This window comes from Astatotilapia calliptera, chromosome 22 (assembly GCF_900246225.1).
Source record: "Astatotilapia calliptera chromosome 22, fAstCal1.2, whole genome shotgun sequence".
Classification (NCBI taxonomy): Eukaryota; Metazoa; Chordata; class Actinopteri; order Cichliformes; family Cichlidae; genus Astatotilapia; species Astatotilapia calliptera.
The window spans coordinates 29,776,055-29,794,420 of NC_039322.1; the positions used below are offsets into that span (position 1 = coordinate 29,776,055).

At 41.7% G+C, this 18,366-nt stretch overlaps 2 protein-coding genes across 4 annotated transcripts; one reads left to right on the forward strand and one right to left on the reverse strand.

Annotated features, from left to right (window-relative positions):
* Positions 1 to 79: 79 nt before the first annotated feature.
* LOC113014566 (macoilin-1-like) lies at positions 80 to 14,568 on the reverse strand. The gene is made up of 11 exons (XM_026156194.1): positions 14,345 to 14,568; positions 12,604 to 12,745; positions 12,362 to 12,488; positions 12,077 to 12,200; positions 11,774 to 11,952; positions 7,032 to 7,566; positions 6,633 to 6,791; positions 3,248 to 3,430; positions 3,027 to 3,147; positions 2,597 to 2,771; positions 80 to 500 (listed from the first exon to the last, which is right to left on the reverse strand). The coding sequence occupies exons 1-11, from the start codon at positions 14,425 to 14,427 to the stop codon at positions 298 to 300; spliced, it is 2,031 nt and encodes a 676-aa protein (XP_026011979.1). The 5' UTR covers positions 14,428 to 14,568; the 3' UTR covers positions 80 to 297.
* On the forward strand, positions 13,819 to 18,215 carry srfbp1 (serum response factor binding protein 1). Of its 3 annotated transcripts, none has more exons than XM_026156195.1 (3): positions 13,819 to 13,958; positions 15,825 to 16,214; positions 16,317 to 18,215. In XM_026156195.1, exons 1-3 carry the CDS (start codon positions 13,941 to 13,943, stop codon positions 17,535 to 17,537), a joined length of 1,629 nt encoding a protein of 542 aa, XP_026011980.1. In that variant the 5' UTR covers positions 13,819 to 13,940; the 3' UTR covers positions 17,538 to 18,215. The 3 variants fall into 3 exon arrangements, with proteins under 3 accessions (XP_026011980.1, XP_026011981.1, XP_026011982.1); XM_026156196.1 differs by lacking the exon at positions 13,819 to 13,958 and adding an exon at positions 14,621 to 14,720; XM_026156197.1 differs by lacking the exon at positions 13,819 to 13,958 and adding an exon at positions 15,047 to 15,085.
* Positions 18,216 to 18,366: the final 151 nt, after the last annotated feature.

An 18,366-nucleotide genomic window follows, 5' to 3' on the forward strand; every position in this document is an offset into this window, starting at 1 on the left:
GTCTGATGGCTAAATCCAAAAAAAACAACACACCCTCAAAACTAAAAACAACCCAAAATGAACAAACAAGCAAAATTCAACCCCCCCCTAAAATAAATAGGACAAAAAACCCAAATAAAAAACACCCAGAGCGAATACCCAGATGTATGGAGGGGCTGTGTGTGTCTGTGTGTGCGTGTTGAAAGTGCAAAAACTTTCCGGGGCTTTGTAAGCTTGAAAATAATGTAAAATAACCCGAAACCAGAACTGAGATCAAAATAAAGGAAAAGTCCCGTCTGACAAACGTGGATGTCAGAGTCACTTTTTAAGGGGCTGGTAAACTGAGGCGTTGGGGTCCAGGGAGGAGGGACTATTGTCCATGAACTTGGAGGAGTAGTGCGGGGTCACGGGGCTCAGGTTGCTGCCATCTGACGAGTAGGACAGGCTGGGCATCACTGCCATCACCTCTGCTATCTTCTGCTTCAGCTCTGCAATCTCCTGCTCCCTCTGGTGGATCTGACCTGGATGGGATGAGATGAGTGGGAAAAACACAACGTTCATTTCACAGTATTACAAACAGCAGAGGGGCGGACAGACCGAACATCAAACAGCCTTAGGTGTGCTCTCATAGCAAAGCCTCATTTCTGACTTCCTTCTGGGCTAATACAGCCCGAAATATTAAAGGGACGGGATCAACTTTATAAACGTGACCAAAAGAAAAAAACTAAACTACAATAAAATAAAAGAACAAATCATGAGTTTAGATGAATTTCTCTCATCTTCCTGTTCTCATCTCATTATTAGGTAGGCAGTGATGTTTCACAAGACCAGTTTCCCAGTTATATTAAAGCCACCTTCTTTTTAATTCAGTTTTACTTATATTCCAAGAAAAGCACAACAGTCGCCTCAAGGTGCTTTATATTGTAAGGTAAATATCCTACAATAATACAGACAAAACTTCAACAATCAAATGACCCCCCTATGAGTGAGCATTTGGTGACAATGGGAAGGAAGAACTACATTTTACCAGGAAGAACCCTGTGGGGGGTGAGGGGGGGGGGGGGGGGGGAAGTCAAAACAAAGACACACTGTACAATTTTTTTGTGTGTTGGTTTTGGTTTTAAACATGAGGGGCAACAAAAATATTAACAGTCCATGGCTTTCATGCAGTTTGCAACATGATTTCAGGGTAATTTTTCAGTGGCTTCCTAACTTATCTACTGTTTTTCAGTAACATTGCTGAAGACCTGCTTTTAGCCTGTAGTAATGTCATTCAAATCTGGAAACCACAGCCACCATAAGGAGAGTAGCTAGTCCCACACTATGCAACCAAGGGCCGTAATAGCTAGCTAAAAATGCCGTAATTCACCAAGTCAAAGAATATAAAAGCTAGTAGGAAGAAGAAGATATGGTGTCAAGCACAGGTGGAATTAATAACATATTTTAAAGGTGATTAGTTTCACCTGGGCTTTGCCTTCTTTCATTAAAATCTAACTGCAGTTTACTGAGATTAAGTCAGCACTTGACAACCACACTCTCACATGAGGTGTAATGAATTACAGCATTGTGTTCAATAAAAACACCATCAACATGATCAATTACTGTTTAAAAAAAAGTATTGACACACTTGACCCTCATAGTTTAAAATAATTATCATTCATCTTATTCATTTTAAACCAGTCTTGGTATGGCATGTTTTAGCTTTCTTCCCACTCTCTATGAGACGTCTTCAGATTACTTGTGCTTGAAAACAGGAAGTTTTAATAACAGGTGGGTGGGGCCTGTGTCTGAGATGGACCCATCCAAACACACAAATATAGACAGACACAGTCACAGCTATGGCAAATGTAGTGTCACCAATTAAACCAGCATTTTGAATTTGGGAGAATATGCAAACTCGACACAGAAAGGCCCAGCTAACCAGTCGATTCACCTTCTTAGTCTGCTTCTCTTCCTGTTAAAAGGGAGTTTTTCCTTCCTTCTGTCTCTAAGTGTTTGCTGATAAGGGGGTTGTCCAATTGTTGGGAATTTCATCATTATTATTTTAGAGTATTTACCTTAAAACATAAAGTGCCTTGAGGCAAAATGTAATTGAAATTCGTTGCTTTGCTGCTTCTGTGTTTACACAAATGAAACAAAGCGAAGACATGATCCTCACTGCAATCACTGAAGTAAGAAGTAATCACTAGATAAAACTAGGAAAAAAGCCATGCTGTGATGCTGAAAGCAAGACCTCAAACGCTTCCTTACACTCGTGTAGCTGGGGATTTATGGTGTTGCTGTAGCGGCTGTCGTTTATCAATTTTGCTCCCAGAGACAGACGGAGGTTTGTCGAGCCATTAGGTTACAAAAGATTATGGAACAAGTTTAGAATTGCTGCGCCCCTAGCACTGCAGTTTCAGCAGCAGAAAGAGCATCTCAACTGCTGAAAAGACACGTCTCATAAAAATATTTCCTCATTTCTAATATCCTCTTCAAGAGCCCTTTAGTCATTGTGTTAGAATTTCATCCTCTCTATTACAGATGACACAGTTCTTGTGAGCAGGCAAGTGCTTCAATCAAAGGGAGAACTAGAAATTCAGGAGCAAATGACTGGATTCCTACAGCAGCAGTTTACCTTGTGCTATCTCCAGCTGCCTCTTGGCATCCCCCAGTGCAGAGAAGAGGTCCAGTTTGATCCTGGTCTCGGCGCTGAGGCTGTTCTCCAGGTGTTGGGTCTTCTCCTGCATGGCGGACAGCGCTGACATCAACACCTCGGTGTCCTTCTCGTTCTCTTTATACTTGCGCAGCTCCTTTGTGAGGCAGGAGTGAGAGAAACAGAAAAGGAAAGTGAGACAACATTATTATGCTATAAAATAACAGTTACTTACACTAAGCATTTAGAACAGGGGAAAAATATGCTGGAGTCCTGCAGCAGCCCGTTAACTGCATTTATATTCGGAGCAATTAAATAATGTACTTTCCAATCAATTTAAACCTGGTATGCAAACACTGACAAGAACAAGGCGCAGTTATAATAAAGGAAAGACTCTGCTTCTCAGGCTCACCTGACATTTGCCCTCCAGGTCTCTAATCTGCTCCTCTGCGAGTTTCATATCCATGCTGAGCTTCTTACACTCTGTCTCCAGCTCTCTGATACGACCGCGGAGCGAATCGGTCGACTCCACTCTGTTGGGCAGAGGAGGAAAAGAAAAACTTTTTAGGAGCTGAAAATGCCCCAAAACAAAACAGCTAAGAGTCAAAAGACAAAAATAGTGAGGGCTTGTACCTGGTTGCAGCTGCAAGAGCTACAGCTCTGGCGGCAGTGGCCTCTTCCATCTTCTTCCTCTTCCTTTCCTCAGCCAGCTGTTTCTCAACCAGAGCCCGAGCCTCCTGCTCAGCCTTTAGTCTCTTTTCCAGCTGGGAGATGGTCTGCTTATCCTTCTGCTTGGCCTGGACAGCACTGTGGAGCCTGGAGGACACAGGAAAAAATAGTCAACAATGAAATCATTGAGAATATTTGGTGTATTTATTTAGATGTTATAGGCCCAGGCTCCTGAAGGCTTCCTTTGATCCACGTTTCCTCTTCATTAACCTCTTTTCACTCTCTATGTATTTTTAAACCACGCTACATTTAATCATTCATTATTATTATTGATCTCTATTAGGTCCGGTCTCCCTCGCTTCCCATCCCTGAGCCTGGTTCTGCCAGCGGCTTCTTCCAGTTAAAAATTTAGTTTTTCCTTCCCACTGTCTCCAAGTGCTTGTTCATAGGTGGTCGTCAGATTGCTGGAATTTTCTCTGTATTACTTTGGTGTCTTTACCTTACAATATAAGACCCTTAAGGCGACTTTTGTTGTGACTTTGTGCTATATAAATTAGTGCTGTCAGCGTTAATATTGTTAAAATGACGTTAACGCCATAACCGCATTAACGCGGAAAATCTCCGGCTAAGTCCACACTAATGCGTTTTCGCATCGTTTTCTCTCCGTTTTGGCCTCCCGTCCACAGTGAGATGCTGTTTTCGCTGATGGAAAACGCAGCGTTTCGAAAACGCTCACATTTGAAAACAGTGCTTTCATGGCAGTGTGGACAGCGAAAAGGAGACTTTCTAAAACGATGACACATTTTAGTCATGTGATGCAGTCATGTGACCAATTAAACAAAGATAGCGGAGGGCATTACACAGCAATTGTTTTGTTTGCTCTCAATTTTGACAGCGCATTAAAGATTAATATCAGTTTGTACATGCTCCAGATAGCTTTTCTTCAAATTCTTTAATTCTCACTCGCTTTTGCAACTTTGTACTTTTGTGTTACTCGCAGCAACAACTCCACCTCATTATTAGTCCATTTAAAAAACTTGGCGCTTTTCATCGACATTTTGCGGTGATGTTTCAACGAGCCGGAAAGTAAATAAACGACAGACAGAAATGAGGCAGGTCGAAGCGTCTTGCCTTTCACACATGCACAGAACTGGAACGTAAGCGTTTTCGCCCGTTTCAATGTGGACACACAACTCTGTGAAACGACTGAAAATGCTCGTGTGGACGCAAAGCGTTTTCAAATCTATCCGGGCTAGTGTGGACATAGCCTCCGTTAGCGAGTTAACGCAGATCACCTGTGCGTGGGGCTGCACGCCGTCAACACGTTAGCTCGTTAACGCATTAGCACCGTGCAGCCTCATGCACGGGGCAGTCCGTTCTGAAAAGTATTATATGGTAATGTTAAAAAATGAAAGTACACCTTATTTAGAATTATAAAGTTGTACATATTACCACATTAAAAAAAAAAAAAATAATCACCTGGTCCTTGGCAGGTCTTAAATTTGAGGTAAATACAATCTCAGATGAACGACACACGAAGCCAAAATGCAAAAAGCACTTGTGAAAATACATTCCATGACTCTGTGGCTTGCACAACCACCTCCAGCACCAATAACTTAAAGTACTCAGTTTCTGTTGGTTTAAAAGGAGTGTGGCCTTAAACAGGGAGAAGCTCAAACAGCTCGTTTTAAACAGTGGATGAACTAAAGAGCTGCACCAATGCCCAGTAGAAGATAAACGGGGATTATTTTAAACTGTGACTCATGCAAATTTCTCTACAGTTCCTATGAATAAAAATATAGAACTGGAAACGAGCTGAACAGATGAACCAAACTTGAACATTAGTGCAAAATGATGCATGTTCACTGCTCTGATCTTGGGCCATGAAGTTTAAAATAAATGTACACTGAGGTCCTAAAGACAAATCTACACTCCTACAGTCGCATTATGGGAACAAATGGCACTAATCTGCCTCTCTTCAGTGGAACACAACTTTAGAAACTTGAATCTGAAAAACTGTGAAGAAAAAAAACCAGACAAAAACAAAAAAAATGCAAATCACACAGTGTTAGCAGGCAGGCTACAAAAATCCAGCCGCAGTCCAGGCAGATCAGCTCAACTCCAGTGAAAACACTACAAGGCTACTTTTGTGTTTACATTTATCTGATGCTGTGTCACTATGCTATATATAATGCGCTATACTACTAATGAATTTTAATGCTGCTACTGGCACCTTGTGGCAATAGATTCACACTTAAGATTAGATCAGATTAGTGCATCATCAATGACAGTAACTCCTTGGAATAGAAGGATGGAAATTCCCCATACTTTTTCTTGCACTAATAAATAAATGCAACAGCGTGCAAGCTGTGATCAAGAATAAAATGTGTTTTTCTATATCATTGTAAATATCATTAGGACAGATTTCCTTAATATACAATTATCCTTGAGGTTATATCACTAACCCAAACTGCCTTCCCCAAAATATCTTATCTGCAAACCACTTTACAAACCACCTCCACCCCAGCTTCTCCTTTCATGTTATATCTTTCATTATGGGTGTCAAACATATGATCTAGGGGCCAAAATTGGGCCTGGCAACGACTCCCAACCGGCCCACTAGACATGTTTCCAAAATATTAAGGAGGGCATAAGTTTTGAACTTCAAACTGTATTTTACATTTTACAGCTTTTCCTAAAGATAAAGACCTCCTCCACAGCCTATTGTATTTACATCAAAGTAACAAATAAACAATGATAACAATAATAATAACAATGACAATAACAACAGACATCCTGTTTTTTTTAACCGATATAGAAATTTCTGTTTGTTTGTGTTTTGTTTTGTTTTTAACAACAGGTTCGAAGCAATAAAAATAAGAAGAAAAAATAAAACAACTTTCTGTTTTATAATAAGCTACCAGAACAATTTCTGTATTTCTTATCATTTATGTGTAAGAAATAAAAAAAGTTGTGGCAGAATATTTCTTTCACTTGCATTTCTTTTTCTAATACCAAGCTATTGCAGGGATTAGGTGTACCGTTAAATATCTTTATGTTGATAGAGAGGGGTGTTTCACTGGTCTGCCCCGCTCAAATCGGGCTGTTGCTCACAGTTTAAAATGAGTTTGACATTCTTAGATAATCAATATTATATCTGTTGTCTTTCCTGCTTTGTTCTGTGCTAGCGGCTTGCTGCTGCCTCTTCTGGCTTTCCATATATGCATATGGAAGATTGGGGAGGTCCGAAAACAGAGTAATACAGTCAAATATGAATCACTTCAGTTGGAAATACTGATCTTTTCTTTTGACTGTAGTGGTCATGACAATTAAGTGTACATGCACTCACTTGTTCTGTAGCAGCTCGTTGTCCTGGCGCAGCTGGCTCAGTTCGGAGCGCAGGCTACGATCCTGGCTGCTCAGAGAGGAAAGCTGACTCCGCAGCTCCGACTCCAGCTGCCTGTTGGCCTGAAGATCTGCCTTCAGACGCTTCACATCCTGCTCCAGTCTTTGGGAAGGGACACGGCAATATTAGCAAACACATTTCCTAAAAGAATCAGTTTCAGTGTAGAGTTGTTCTAATATAGTACATAATGCTAGTGTTGTTTTAGCAGCTTCAGTGTTGAAATATGACTAAGCTGGCTATCCAGCAGAGACAGACAAAAGGAAACGTGGCAAGTAGTGAGTGTCCCTCAAAGTATCCAAGTAAAAAAATGGATGTCGGAAAATGATAACGGGGGTGTCTTACCGCACTAGAGCATCTGGCTTTCCCAGCTGGTTATTGGGGATGCAGTTCTCCACCGGATCCTTCTGCCCCTTCCCTGCTCCCTTCTGCTTCTTCTCATTCTTATTAGCTGAGGAACCTGGCGGCACGCTGCCGTTGGCAGAACTGTGATTCCGAGGTGACAAGTTGCTGCCTCCGCCTCCTCCGCTGGCATTTTTGTAGTTCTTCCCCATCCCCCCAATTTCCTCTTTAGAAGAAGTGTGCGTGTTGGTGTCGGCGTGCGTGTTGTCGCCTGCCAGGTCGTTGTTCAGTCTTTTTGCCCCAACGTAGTTCTCAATATATTCCGTCTCCTGTAGTTTGGAGTCCAGTGCGTGTATAATACTGTTGTTATTGATTCCAACTGTGTTCTGTTTTTTGCCCTCTTTTGCAGAAGTGTCCTTCCCTTTTTCCCGGTACTCCAGCTCAGGTAACGGTACTGAAGTGCTTTTCTTTCCAGGAGGTGCTCCGTTTTGGGACACCACTGTGGGCTCTACCTCTGAGATTCCTTTAGCTAAGGCAGCTGGATGAAAGCAATTGAATACAGCATTAGAACACACAGAAAAACACAGTAGATGAATTGAAGCAAATACTAATGCAAACTGGATTCATATTTGGTCATAAACAGAGAATGAGTGATGACCTTGGCAATCCCTGATATATATATATATATATATATATATATATATATATATATATATATATATATATATATATATATATATATATATATTAGGGGTGCAACGATACTCGTATCGATATTGAACCGTTCGATACAGTGCTTTCGGTTCGGTACGCATATGTATCGAACAATACAATTTTTTTCAAATTTTTTTTTTTTCAATTTTTTCAAATTTTTTTTTTTTTTTTGTGTCCCGTTTGGATCTATAGCCATCAGAATTGTTGTCTTGAGGCCAAGAAAGATGCCAAGAGGATTTATTTTAAGTGGATCATCATATTGGTCCATTTGATTGACCTTTATTATAATTATGAATTTATTTTATTTTCAGTTGCAAACGGGACAGACATGACTGTGGGATAGGACAGGGGGAAAGAATGAAAGAAAGAGGGGGAGAGAAAGAAAGAAAACCAAAGGGGAGAAAAAAAAAAGAACAATACAAAATTTGTAATTTATTTTATCAACTTTCCTTCTGACGATGCTGTCTGTGTTGAGCGCTCAGTGAATCTGCATTTGACTACTCCGCCTAGGCTCGAGAGTGCAGCCTAGGCGGAGTAGTCGAACGCAGATTCACTGAGCACTCAACACAGACAGCATGGTCAGAAGGAAGAGCGCAGGGCAAGCTAGCAAGACAGAAGTGGACCTCCCCACCCTCATTCAGATCTGGCGTTTGGAATTATTTTGGTTTTCATGTGACGTATGACCCTGAAGGTAAGCGAGTCATGGACTAAAGTAAAACAGTATGTTGGATGTGCCATGCAATGCTCAATTACATGGGTGGGAGCTAGTGTGTTAGCGCAGTTAGCTCGTTAACATGTTGGCCGTCTCGCCCCTCTGTATAGGGTAGCTCGTTAACGGAGATTTGCCTTGTTGCGGCATTAAGGTTATTTCAACGAGATTAACCTGAAAGCACTAGTGGGAACACAACGAATATGACTGCACATTTACACCGACATCATCCTAGTGCAAAGACAAAAACAACAAGCATGCATGCTACAAACTTTAGCCGAGTCATTTAGACAGCTGTTAGCACAGGATTCTCCTTATGGAGACCTGATATGTTTAATATGCTGCTGAGAATATAGCCCAGAAGAAGCGGATAGTATAGCTTTTATTTTGGAAAGAGACATTTCTCTGTAATAAACTCTCTTTTCCAAAGATGAGTGATTCCTCAATCAGATACAGGGCTCGCAATATCGCTAGCCCGACGTCCCGGGGCTATCTCTGCCCTGCCTGTCGGGCTATTGTAGGAAGGAAAAATATATGTCAATGCTTTTGCATTCTTTCAGAAATGTAGCTGGGTAATTATGTCATTGGCATCGGTGAGCCACTGTCAATATGTGACATATTGAAATCCTGTTTGAATTTGCGCTTGTTTTTTGCTTTCACTTTGCAATCGCGCGAACTGTGTATAGAGAGCGACAGCACTGATCTGTGAGTGATGATAATTTGTGCACCAATTCCTCTGACATCGTCTTATTAATTGTTAGCTTACTATGCAAACATGACAAGTGAAATCTCCCGCAGCTTAAACATGTGAGAGGTTGATCGCGCAGAGAATCGCTGAGCTTATGTGAGTGCGGCAGGATATATATTTCACTACGATGACCTGGATGATTGAGAACCTTCACAGACAGATATATATTTTAGTTCTGCTGAGCCAAATAAGACAGGTCAGGGTGAAGAAGTGACAGCCAAAGAAAAGCTTACCACAAAACGGAGAAGTTATGACAAATCAGACTATAAGGCAAAAAGAAAGTGCAGCTTTATGGTTTCATGGACAAAAGAATTTCTGTGGCTGCAATATGACGAGCTAAAAAACAACACGCACAAGGGTTAGGGTTAAATTTAAAAACTGTACTTTTGTGTTAAAATATATATTTATAATTTTAATAAATGACAAATTAAAAAGGCATGAACATTTTTTTTTGTATCGAAAAAAATATCGAACCGTGACACCAAAGTATCGAACCGAACCGTGAATTTTGTGTATCGTTGCACCCCTAAAATAAATAAATAAATATATATATATATATATATATATATATATATATATATATATATATATATATATATATATATATATATATATATATAATGTGTGTATAAAAAACAGCCTTGTGGCAGCAGCTGGGTTTCCTGTTTTGTATTAACAGAAAAGAGTGATTTCAGACCTAACCTGTTTAGGGGGGGGACCAAATCTGGTGCATTTCCTGTTTTGTTCAGTTTGTCTCAGCAGGTGTATGCGCTGTCAAACGAACTCTAAAAATCTGGGCCGAGCCGCAGAAAAAAAAAGCTGGGTCTAGTTCTGCATCTCGGTTTGTATGCGGTTTGAAAGCAAAGCAGAGCATCTGAAGCGTAACAGATCATTTCAAAACATAAACTACCAACTTGTGAATTTCTAAGAAAGCGATGACTAGTAGCCACATCAGCATTTTCTGATGAAAACTGAAAGGTTAAGTTAAACAGGTGTGCACTGAGTCATCTAGTTTACATAACACCATGTAGTGAAATGATGCTGTACGTCCCATCCCATGACGAGTTGAGGTCTGCTTGTATCACCTAGTCTAGGAATGTGATCAACCAGCTTCAACTATCACATCCGAATGCCAAATCCTTACCCCGACCATGACCCAACTCTGATGTTAAAGCTTGACCAACAGGCCTTTAGAAGGAGTGTGAAACATATATAGGGTTAGCCAAACAGTACTCTCTTCTTATAACTCTTTCATCCCCTTTAACATCAATAACTGCAACTGTTACTGCATTTGTTTATTTCCCACTTCAAGCCCAAAAGGTAACATATCCACAAGCAGGATACCAGCCTTGTTCATATACAGCGATGGCTGATTACGTCTATGTGAGCTTATGAACAGCTCAACATTTGTAGCAGTGTTAAAGTCAGAACATTTGCTTGTTTCTTTATTCTCTTTTTAAAAATTCTTTAGTTTTTTTTTTCCAAGCTGTTTTTATACAAATTCTTAACACGAACAGTCAGCTTATAACGCCAGAGGTGTCAAACATGTGGTCTGGGGGCCAGAATCAGCCAGAACAAACGTCCCTCCCCGTCATTGGCATTTAAACTACACCAAAGTAATTAAGTAAAACATAAACAATTAAATGATTAAAAAACGTTGCTGTTTTTCCACTATCCACTTTTTGACCACAGTTTCACTGGTCTGATCCAGCCTGCTTAAGATCAAAGTGAGCTGTTTGTGGCCAATGATGTAAAATGACAGTGACTTCACTCTTTCAGCTTACATTGCTTACATGGGAAGTGTTTCTGTCATTTGTAGCTTTAAAGGGAAAAAAAGGAAAATAAACTGGGTTCAACGCTCTGTATGAGATCTGTGCTGTACTCGACGCCTCACTTTCTACATTTGGAATTATTCACTGGACAAAACAAGAAGCAGCACGATGACAAGCGTCAATGCCATCTTCTGCTAAAGATTGAAATCAGTGTCTGAAGCCTGAACTGACATCCTGTACAAGTATGTGTTATAATCAGCTGCAACTTAATGAGCTGTTCATGACAACTGGACAGTTAATGCTGATGCCTGCCGGTGCGTCCAGCTTTGGGAAAATGCTGACTGACGTGCCATTAATCACCACAATGTGACTGGCACGCAATACTTCTGATGGTATATTAGACACTTGTTAGTCCAGATGGCCTCATATCTAGAGGTCTTAGTTCTTAAGTAAAGCTAAGTGATAGAAGACAACAGTGTGCAGACTTTTTCTAAACTGCATTGGTGAAAGCACGCCTTCAAGTGAAAGCTTCAATAATAATTAGCGATCACATTTTTCATTAGCCCCATGACACAGTGGCAAACTATCTGTGGTTAAACTGTTTGGATAAAGAAAGAAATGAATGGCTCTCCATCCTGTCTGAAACCCGAGTTTCTGACTAGCAGGGATTACGTCCATATATACACATTTTATTATTTGAAACACTTATTTAATATGAGAACATACAATAGTACCAGAATATAGATGAAAGAAATGGTTGAAAAATATTACAGAACCCCTTTAATGTGTCTTTGTGACTTACCCTCTTCTGCCTCCCGCTCTTGTCTCTGCAGCATCTGCTGCTCTGGAGGTAACGCCTGCTGTAGGAGCTGCATGTAGAACTCATTCTCCTTTTGCACTTCCTTCTGTTTCCTCAGTCGCATCTTGTAGCTAACGTAGCTCTTAAAGCCGAAGCCTAGAGTCACCACTGGATAGCCGATACTGGGAGGTAGGGGGGAAACAATCGGTGCTTTGTACAATTATTAGAAAAATTAAGGAAGTCATGATTTTATTTCTTACTACTGAACATTGAAAATTGTTGCAAAAATCACAAACTGATGTTCACCAGTGAGCAGCAAAGGGTCGACACAGGTCTACGTGAAAGTTCTTCAGATCTTTGAATCGTATGGCAGCTTCGATGTACACAAACAGGATCCACAGCGATACAGTGGGTAGACAGACTCCTCTCTCTGCATGAAAGGAGGAGACGTGGGGAAAAAAACATCAAGTTAGCAGAGAAGAAACTTGGCAGCTTTGAATTTCTTACGCACTGAGTATTTGAGGTGAAAGTGGCCATTTGGCTGCCAGAAGGGAAAAACATAGCAAGAAAAAAACCCCAACTTGGACTAACCTGTGTGCCAGACATACTGGACCCATACGTAGGTGCTGGCAGCAAAAAACAGCCATTGGACGGGGATGAAGAGAAGGCATATGATGTCTGATGTAAACGCAACACACACAAAGAAGACGGAGAATGCCTAAAAACGCATGGGAGAGAAAAGGATGGAGATATTAGATGTTTCATCTTCCAACGTGCATTTATACTGAGTGGAAGGAGCGGTGTGTTCAGGGTCATTACAACTAAGCTCTTACCAGCCCCTGATATCTGAAGGAGTCGTAGACACTTCGAATGAAAAGCCAAAAAGGCCACAGATACTCAAAGCGGAACTCGAGCACAAAGTCAGCCAGCAGGACCAACACCCACACTACCAGGAACTTCAGGTACAGGAACGTGCTGTGGAGAAGAGACAGAGGAAAACACAGGGGAAAAAGGAAGGTGAATGGACAGATGAAAAAAGGAGATAAAGCAGAACCACTAAAGATGGCTTATTGTGGATTTAGATACAGTTTAATGACAGTCATGTGGGCCTCAGGTTTATGCAACAGTCTAATATGTTTATAGGAACCACGTTTTCAGTGCGACCTGCAGTGCTAGCTCTAGGATTGAAGGCAAAAGTAGGAATAATCCTGCCTCCTGCTGAAAAACTGGTATGTGCATTTGTTACTTCTGGGCTCGACTTCGGTAGTTTGTTATCCGGTTGTTCTAAAAGCTCCCTGAACCATCCTTATCCCTTAGGTATACTGCTATAAGCTCCTGGGGCTGAATGCTTCTCCTCTGCACTCCGTGTTTTATACCAAACTATTGCATGGCACAGACATTCGTCTCTCTCTCCCACAGTGTCCCCAGCCAATTTTGGGGGTTAGTGTTCCTAGTGGCTGCCCCTTCCTGAGCCTGGCTCTGTCAAAGGTCTCTTTGTCTTAAGAGGGAGTTCTTCCTCCCCATCATCACCAAGTGCTTGCTCATTATCTGAGGATCACCTGGTCCCTGGGGTGTCTAACATTGTAGCAAGGCTGACCAGGCTTCTCAGTTTATAATGGGGCTGCACAGCATTTTGTGTGAACAGAACAGAAGCTCAAATAACACTAAACTGCATTTTTGAGTGAGCATGTGACTTTCAGGTCTACTGCAGAAGACCACAAAAACTTAAAGCATAAAGCTTCCGTTTATGCTTATATTAATTTAATTGATGAAAGAGGTGGGAAAGTTGTACACAAATGGAGCTTATTTGTCTTTCACACTATAAAAGCTAAAAATATTTAATTTCAGAGAAAAAATTAACATAATAATACCACTAAAAAACAGTGAAGCACAGAGCGCGGACGCATACAGTTATTCCCATCAATAAAAGATCAGAACAATCCATCCAAACACCTTTGGGGGCAAAACAGTATGTACAGAGTTTCATGTCTGGACATGCTAGCTTGCTGCACAGCTGTTCTGGCCTGCCATCTATCAGTCTATAGGAAAGGCCATGCTATTTTGAAATTGCGAGCCGTGCTTGAATCGTGTGTGGCTTTTCCGGTCCGGGGACTCGTTTTGTTTGCTGCTAACGGTTTCCACTGACGTGTTTAAATTTAGCCCCCGGTGTATGGCAGACAAAGCACAGGTGAGAAGAACCCGTTCCACTTCAAAACGAGCGCCTCTGACATTGCTGCTGTCATCTCGAGCACGAGCAGGATTTCCCCCCCCACGACTTCACGGTTTTGTTTAGTTTTTGTTTGGGATTTTTTTTGTCAAGCGGATTGACCGCTGAACGCAATTTGCATTATTCTTTTACATTTAACCCGAATTTGAATTTAACTGCCTAGCCGTGTAAACGATGCCACACTAGGCCTATAATTATGACAATAAGCGGGCATGTTCATTCAGCTCGAGAACAAAGCGTCAATACGCTTCAATATGAACATGAGCAGAGACTGGCCGCCTTGTCTTGACATATGCAACTAGGCGCCATTGTTATACAATAACGTCCCCCCGGCCCCCTTTTTGTACCTGCTATATATACCCTCGGTGATTCGGTTCCGTTTTAACGGCCGTCGGAGTTTGCTGCAGTCCGCATTGCGCCGCTTCATCATCCCCCTGTTGATTCACTTGTGATATCGGCCTGGTAACTATGACTGGACACGTCATTCGCTCATCCTAATATTCACACTTCTTCAATTATCCACCATTGTTGTTGTTTTATGCACATGAAACAAAGAAATAAATAAAAACAGTCCGCGGAAGGCCCTCCCCTTTTCACGACACGGCGGCGTTGACTCGCTGACGTCTGACGTCACGCCGCTGTCGGAGGCGTGCGAAACATGGCCGCTCCCAGCTAGCCCAAGCGATTTGCTCAGTTTTCGCTCTTAATTGTCCTTTTTGAACGGTAAGTGTCGCGGTAAAACTTTGCAGCGATGCTCTTTTGGATTTGTTGCCAGGTTTAATCGTGTTTTAAGTAGAGCGAGCTATTTATTGCTATTCTTTTGTGGTGAAACGCGTCCATGCGTGTTCAACCACGTTTGTTTTGGAAGGGTCCGCCGGGTATTTAAGCACATTTTTTTGGATTTCTCGGAAGAACGGTAGTAAGAAAAGTTGTTTCCAATCTGTGTTTAGATAAAAGCTCCATAAAAGAGATAATTTCGGTAAAGCAGTATGCGGTGTATTTAATTTAATGTTATTTATTTCTGGTGTGGGGTGGACTTCAGAAACAAACTCCTTCTTTGGGGGACGTCATGCCACTCTGCCACAGAGGAAAGTTGTTTTGATGTATGAGCTAAAATCTTACTGTACTTTCAGTGGTTACTTGGACATAAAAACTGCATCTGAGCCACGATTGCGGGGCGATCGTGGCTGGGAGTTAATCGGAAGGTTGCCGGTTCGAGCCCCGGCTCGGACAGTCTCGGTCGTTGTGTCCTTGGGCAAGACACTTCACCTACCGCCTACTGGTGTTGGCCAGAAGGGCCGATGGCAGCCTCGCTTCTGTCAGTCTGCCCCAGGGCAGCTGTGGCTACAACTGTAGCTGCCTCCACCAGTGTGTGAATGTGTGTGTGAATGGCGACTCCTTCTCACATGATAAAACATAGGAATGATGTTTCATATCATCTGAAGGTGCAGACACTAATTTAAAAGACAAGAGTTTAGCTCAGCCACTGTATTCAACATGACAAGACAACATGGTGACTTCCACAAATAGGCAGCCGGTCCTTTGTGGTTTTAATACATTAATTCTAAGTTTATGAGAATGCATCTGTTTGTTGGAGGATGTAATAATCTAATTGATGTATATTTATGATTACATTTTTTTCTATATTAAATAACCTCAAATATCAATGAACTGCACTTTGAATTTTTTATGACCGTTCGCATTCTGGTTACTTAATATGGGAGTAAAAAAAGATCATTTCGCCCTCACGTGACTTTTTTCTTTTGCACCATTGCTAGTGCTGCACTTCTTGCTCTTATTGCAGTATATGGATTTATTTTTCAACAGATGATGCTGCACAAAATGGAGAAAATGGTGCCGTCTGCTGAGGACGAAGAGAAGGAGATGGAGGGAGAGACAGATGAAGAAGAAACAGAAGAGGAAGAAGAAGGAAGTGAGAGGGAAGAAGATGAGGAAAAAAAGGAGCAGGAAAAGAATCCCTTACCTGATCATGATGAGGAGAAAAAGGAGGCAGATGTGCTGAACCTCAACAACGAGGTGGTGAAGATGAGGAAGGAGGTGAAGAGGGTCAGGGCATTGATCATAAGGAAGCTGACACGTCAGATTGGCACGCTGAAGAAGAAGAAGGGGAACGAGACCGAGATGGAGAGGAATCAGAGGAGAGCCGCCAGACTTCTGGAAGAGATCCACGACATGAAGAACCTCGTACCCGATCAGGTGGGCTTGTTGTCCTATCAGCAAATCATTTCTGCAACGACTTCCAAGCCATTTCATTCTTTATCTTTTCATTTTGAAATATTTTTTTCAACTTATCTACAGGTGACCAAGACCGCCTTACAGAAGAATCTCAGCTTTGAGCAGGTTTGCAAGAACCCCAAGTCTACCATATCTGACCGGGCCATCGCTCGCATCGCCACCCACCCTCAATTCAGCAGGAAGATTGAGAACATCAAAGCAGCTGTAAAAGCCTTCAAAGAGGAGCGGACGAAGAGCGGGAAGCGAGGAGGAAAGGACAAAGTGCAAAATCAAGGGAAGGCAGTGGAAGGAAAGGTGACTCTGCAGTTACAAGAGAAAAAGGAGGGAAAAGAGGAGCTTAGGGAAAACAGCGAGGAGGAACGTCTTAAAGAGAGTGAAGATGGAGCTGTTGCCGAAGTCGGAGAAGAAATGGAGAAAGGTGGAACTTCTGATGTTCACGCACAAAAAAAGACGGAGCCTAAGAGTGTTAGAGCAGCACCAGGAAAAACTAGTGACATAAAGGAGATTGTGAAAAATAAACCTCCAGTTAAAAAAGAGAAACCCATTATCCAGGCTGAGCCAGCTGAGGAAGAGAGCGATTTAGAGTCATTCGGTGATGAAGAGAAAGAGTACTTTGATGACAGCACGGAGGAACGGTTCCACAAGCAGTCATCGCAGTCGGAGGAGAGCGATGATGATGACGGCTTCTTTGTAGGAAAAGTGAGCAAATTCAAGAAGAAAAAGAAAAAGCCAAAAGACGAAAGTATGGAGAAGATGGCGGCGGATAAGAGAGCTGAGGCAGGAAAGGACTCTGCTGAGAACGTGTCTTCGGACAAGCTCGAGAATCAACTCGATGAGCTTGAATCTAGGCTGAAATCAAAAACGACCAAGCTGGAGTCTCTCTTCTGTCCTTCTCTGGCTGGGACCAAGGCAGCTGGGGGTAGAGGTGCTAGCAGAGGGAAAGGTGGAGATAAATTTAGGAAACACAATAAAGATTTCAATAAACAGCCCAAGTTCCAGAAGCCGGAGAAAAGTTCAGGGTCTAAGTACAGCAAGCCCTACCCCGATGGCAAACACCCCGATTCTGAGGATAAGGGCTTTGCTACCGCTAGCAGAGGAAGGGGACAAGGCAGAGGCGATGTTCTGAGACAAAAAGATCGCAGGGGTGGAGGTGTCTTCTCACATCGGGCACCACAGCAGGCACTGCATCCATCCTGGGAGGCCAGTAAGAGAAGGAAGGAGCAGCAAGGACAAATCCTGGCCTTCCAGGGGAAGAAGATCAAGTTTGGTGATGATGATGACTGAAAGTTGTTGGCTGTTTGTGTAAAGTTTAAAGTTCAGGGATGATGTGTTGGAAGGTTTAAACTCTAAGATGCAACCTGTTCTGTGATAGCTTTGTCAGTGGGCAGCAGTTTAAGCAGCGCATTCATTCTATGGCTGCACTATGGTAACGGGACAAATTTGAATGTAGGACACTGGGAAGCTGTTTTTTGTGTATTTGAACGTGTGCACATTTCAGGTTTTCTGTCCTTTTAATTCCAGCGATGGTTTTGTGATTATGTTATCCACTTTTTTTAAGTCCTTCATTATTAGACATGTTTGAATAATACAGTTGTAATCTTGACACAAGCATATTGTGCCATTTTTTGCTGTAAAGTTTTTATCTACAATATTGTGTAAATGTCTTGAGCCACCACTCGTTTCAGTACATTTTCCTTCCAAAGAGACAGACTTGTAGGTTGTTTTGTTTTTTTAAATGTAGTTCTGACCAGTAGTTTATTTTTGTACATTGGCTTCTTCTTCACCCATTTTCAGTCCAGTCCTTGTACCTGACCGTTTTATAGAGGAATGTATTTTCTCTCTCGCTCTTTTGTTAAGCTGCTTAACACTGATTTATGACTCATTCAAGCATAAAAAAGACACCTAATTCAGTGTTCTGCCTACACAACTGACATCTGAGTAAAGAACCAATTTTAAATTGTACCTTTATGCAATTTGTTATTTGCAGCCTGTCATAAAAATATATCATTTGTTCCCATTCCCTTCATCAAACCTACAAAAATTGCCAAAGGTAACATTTTTATATAGCTCCAAATCACAACAACAGTCGCCTGGAGGTGCTTTATATTGTAAG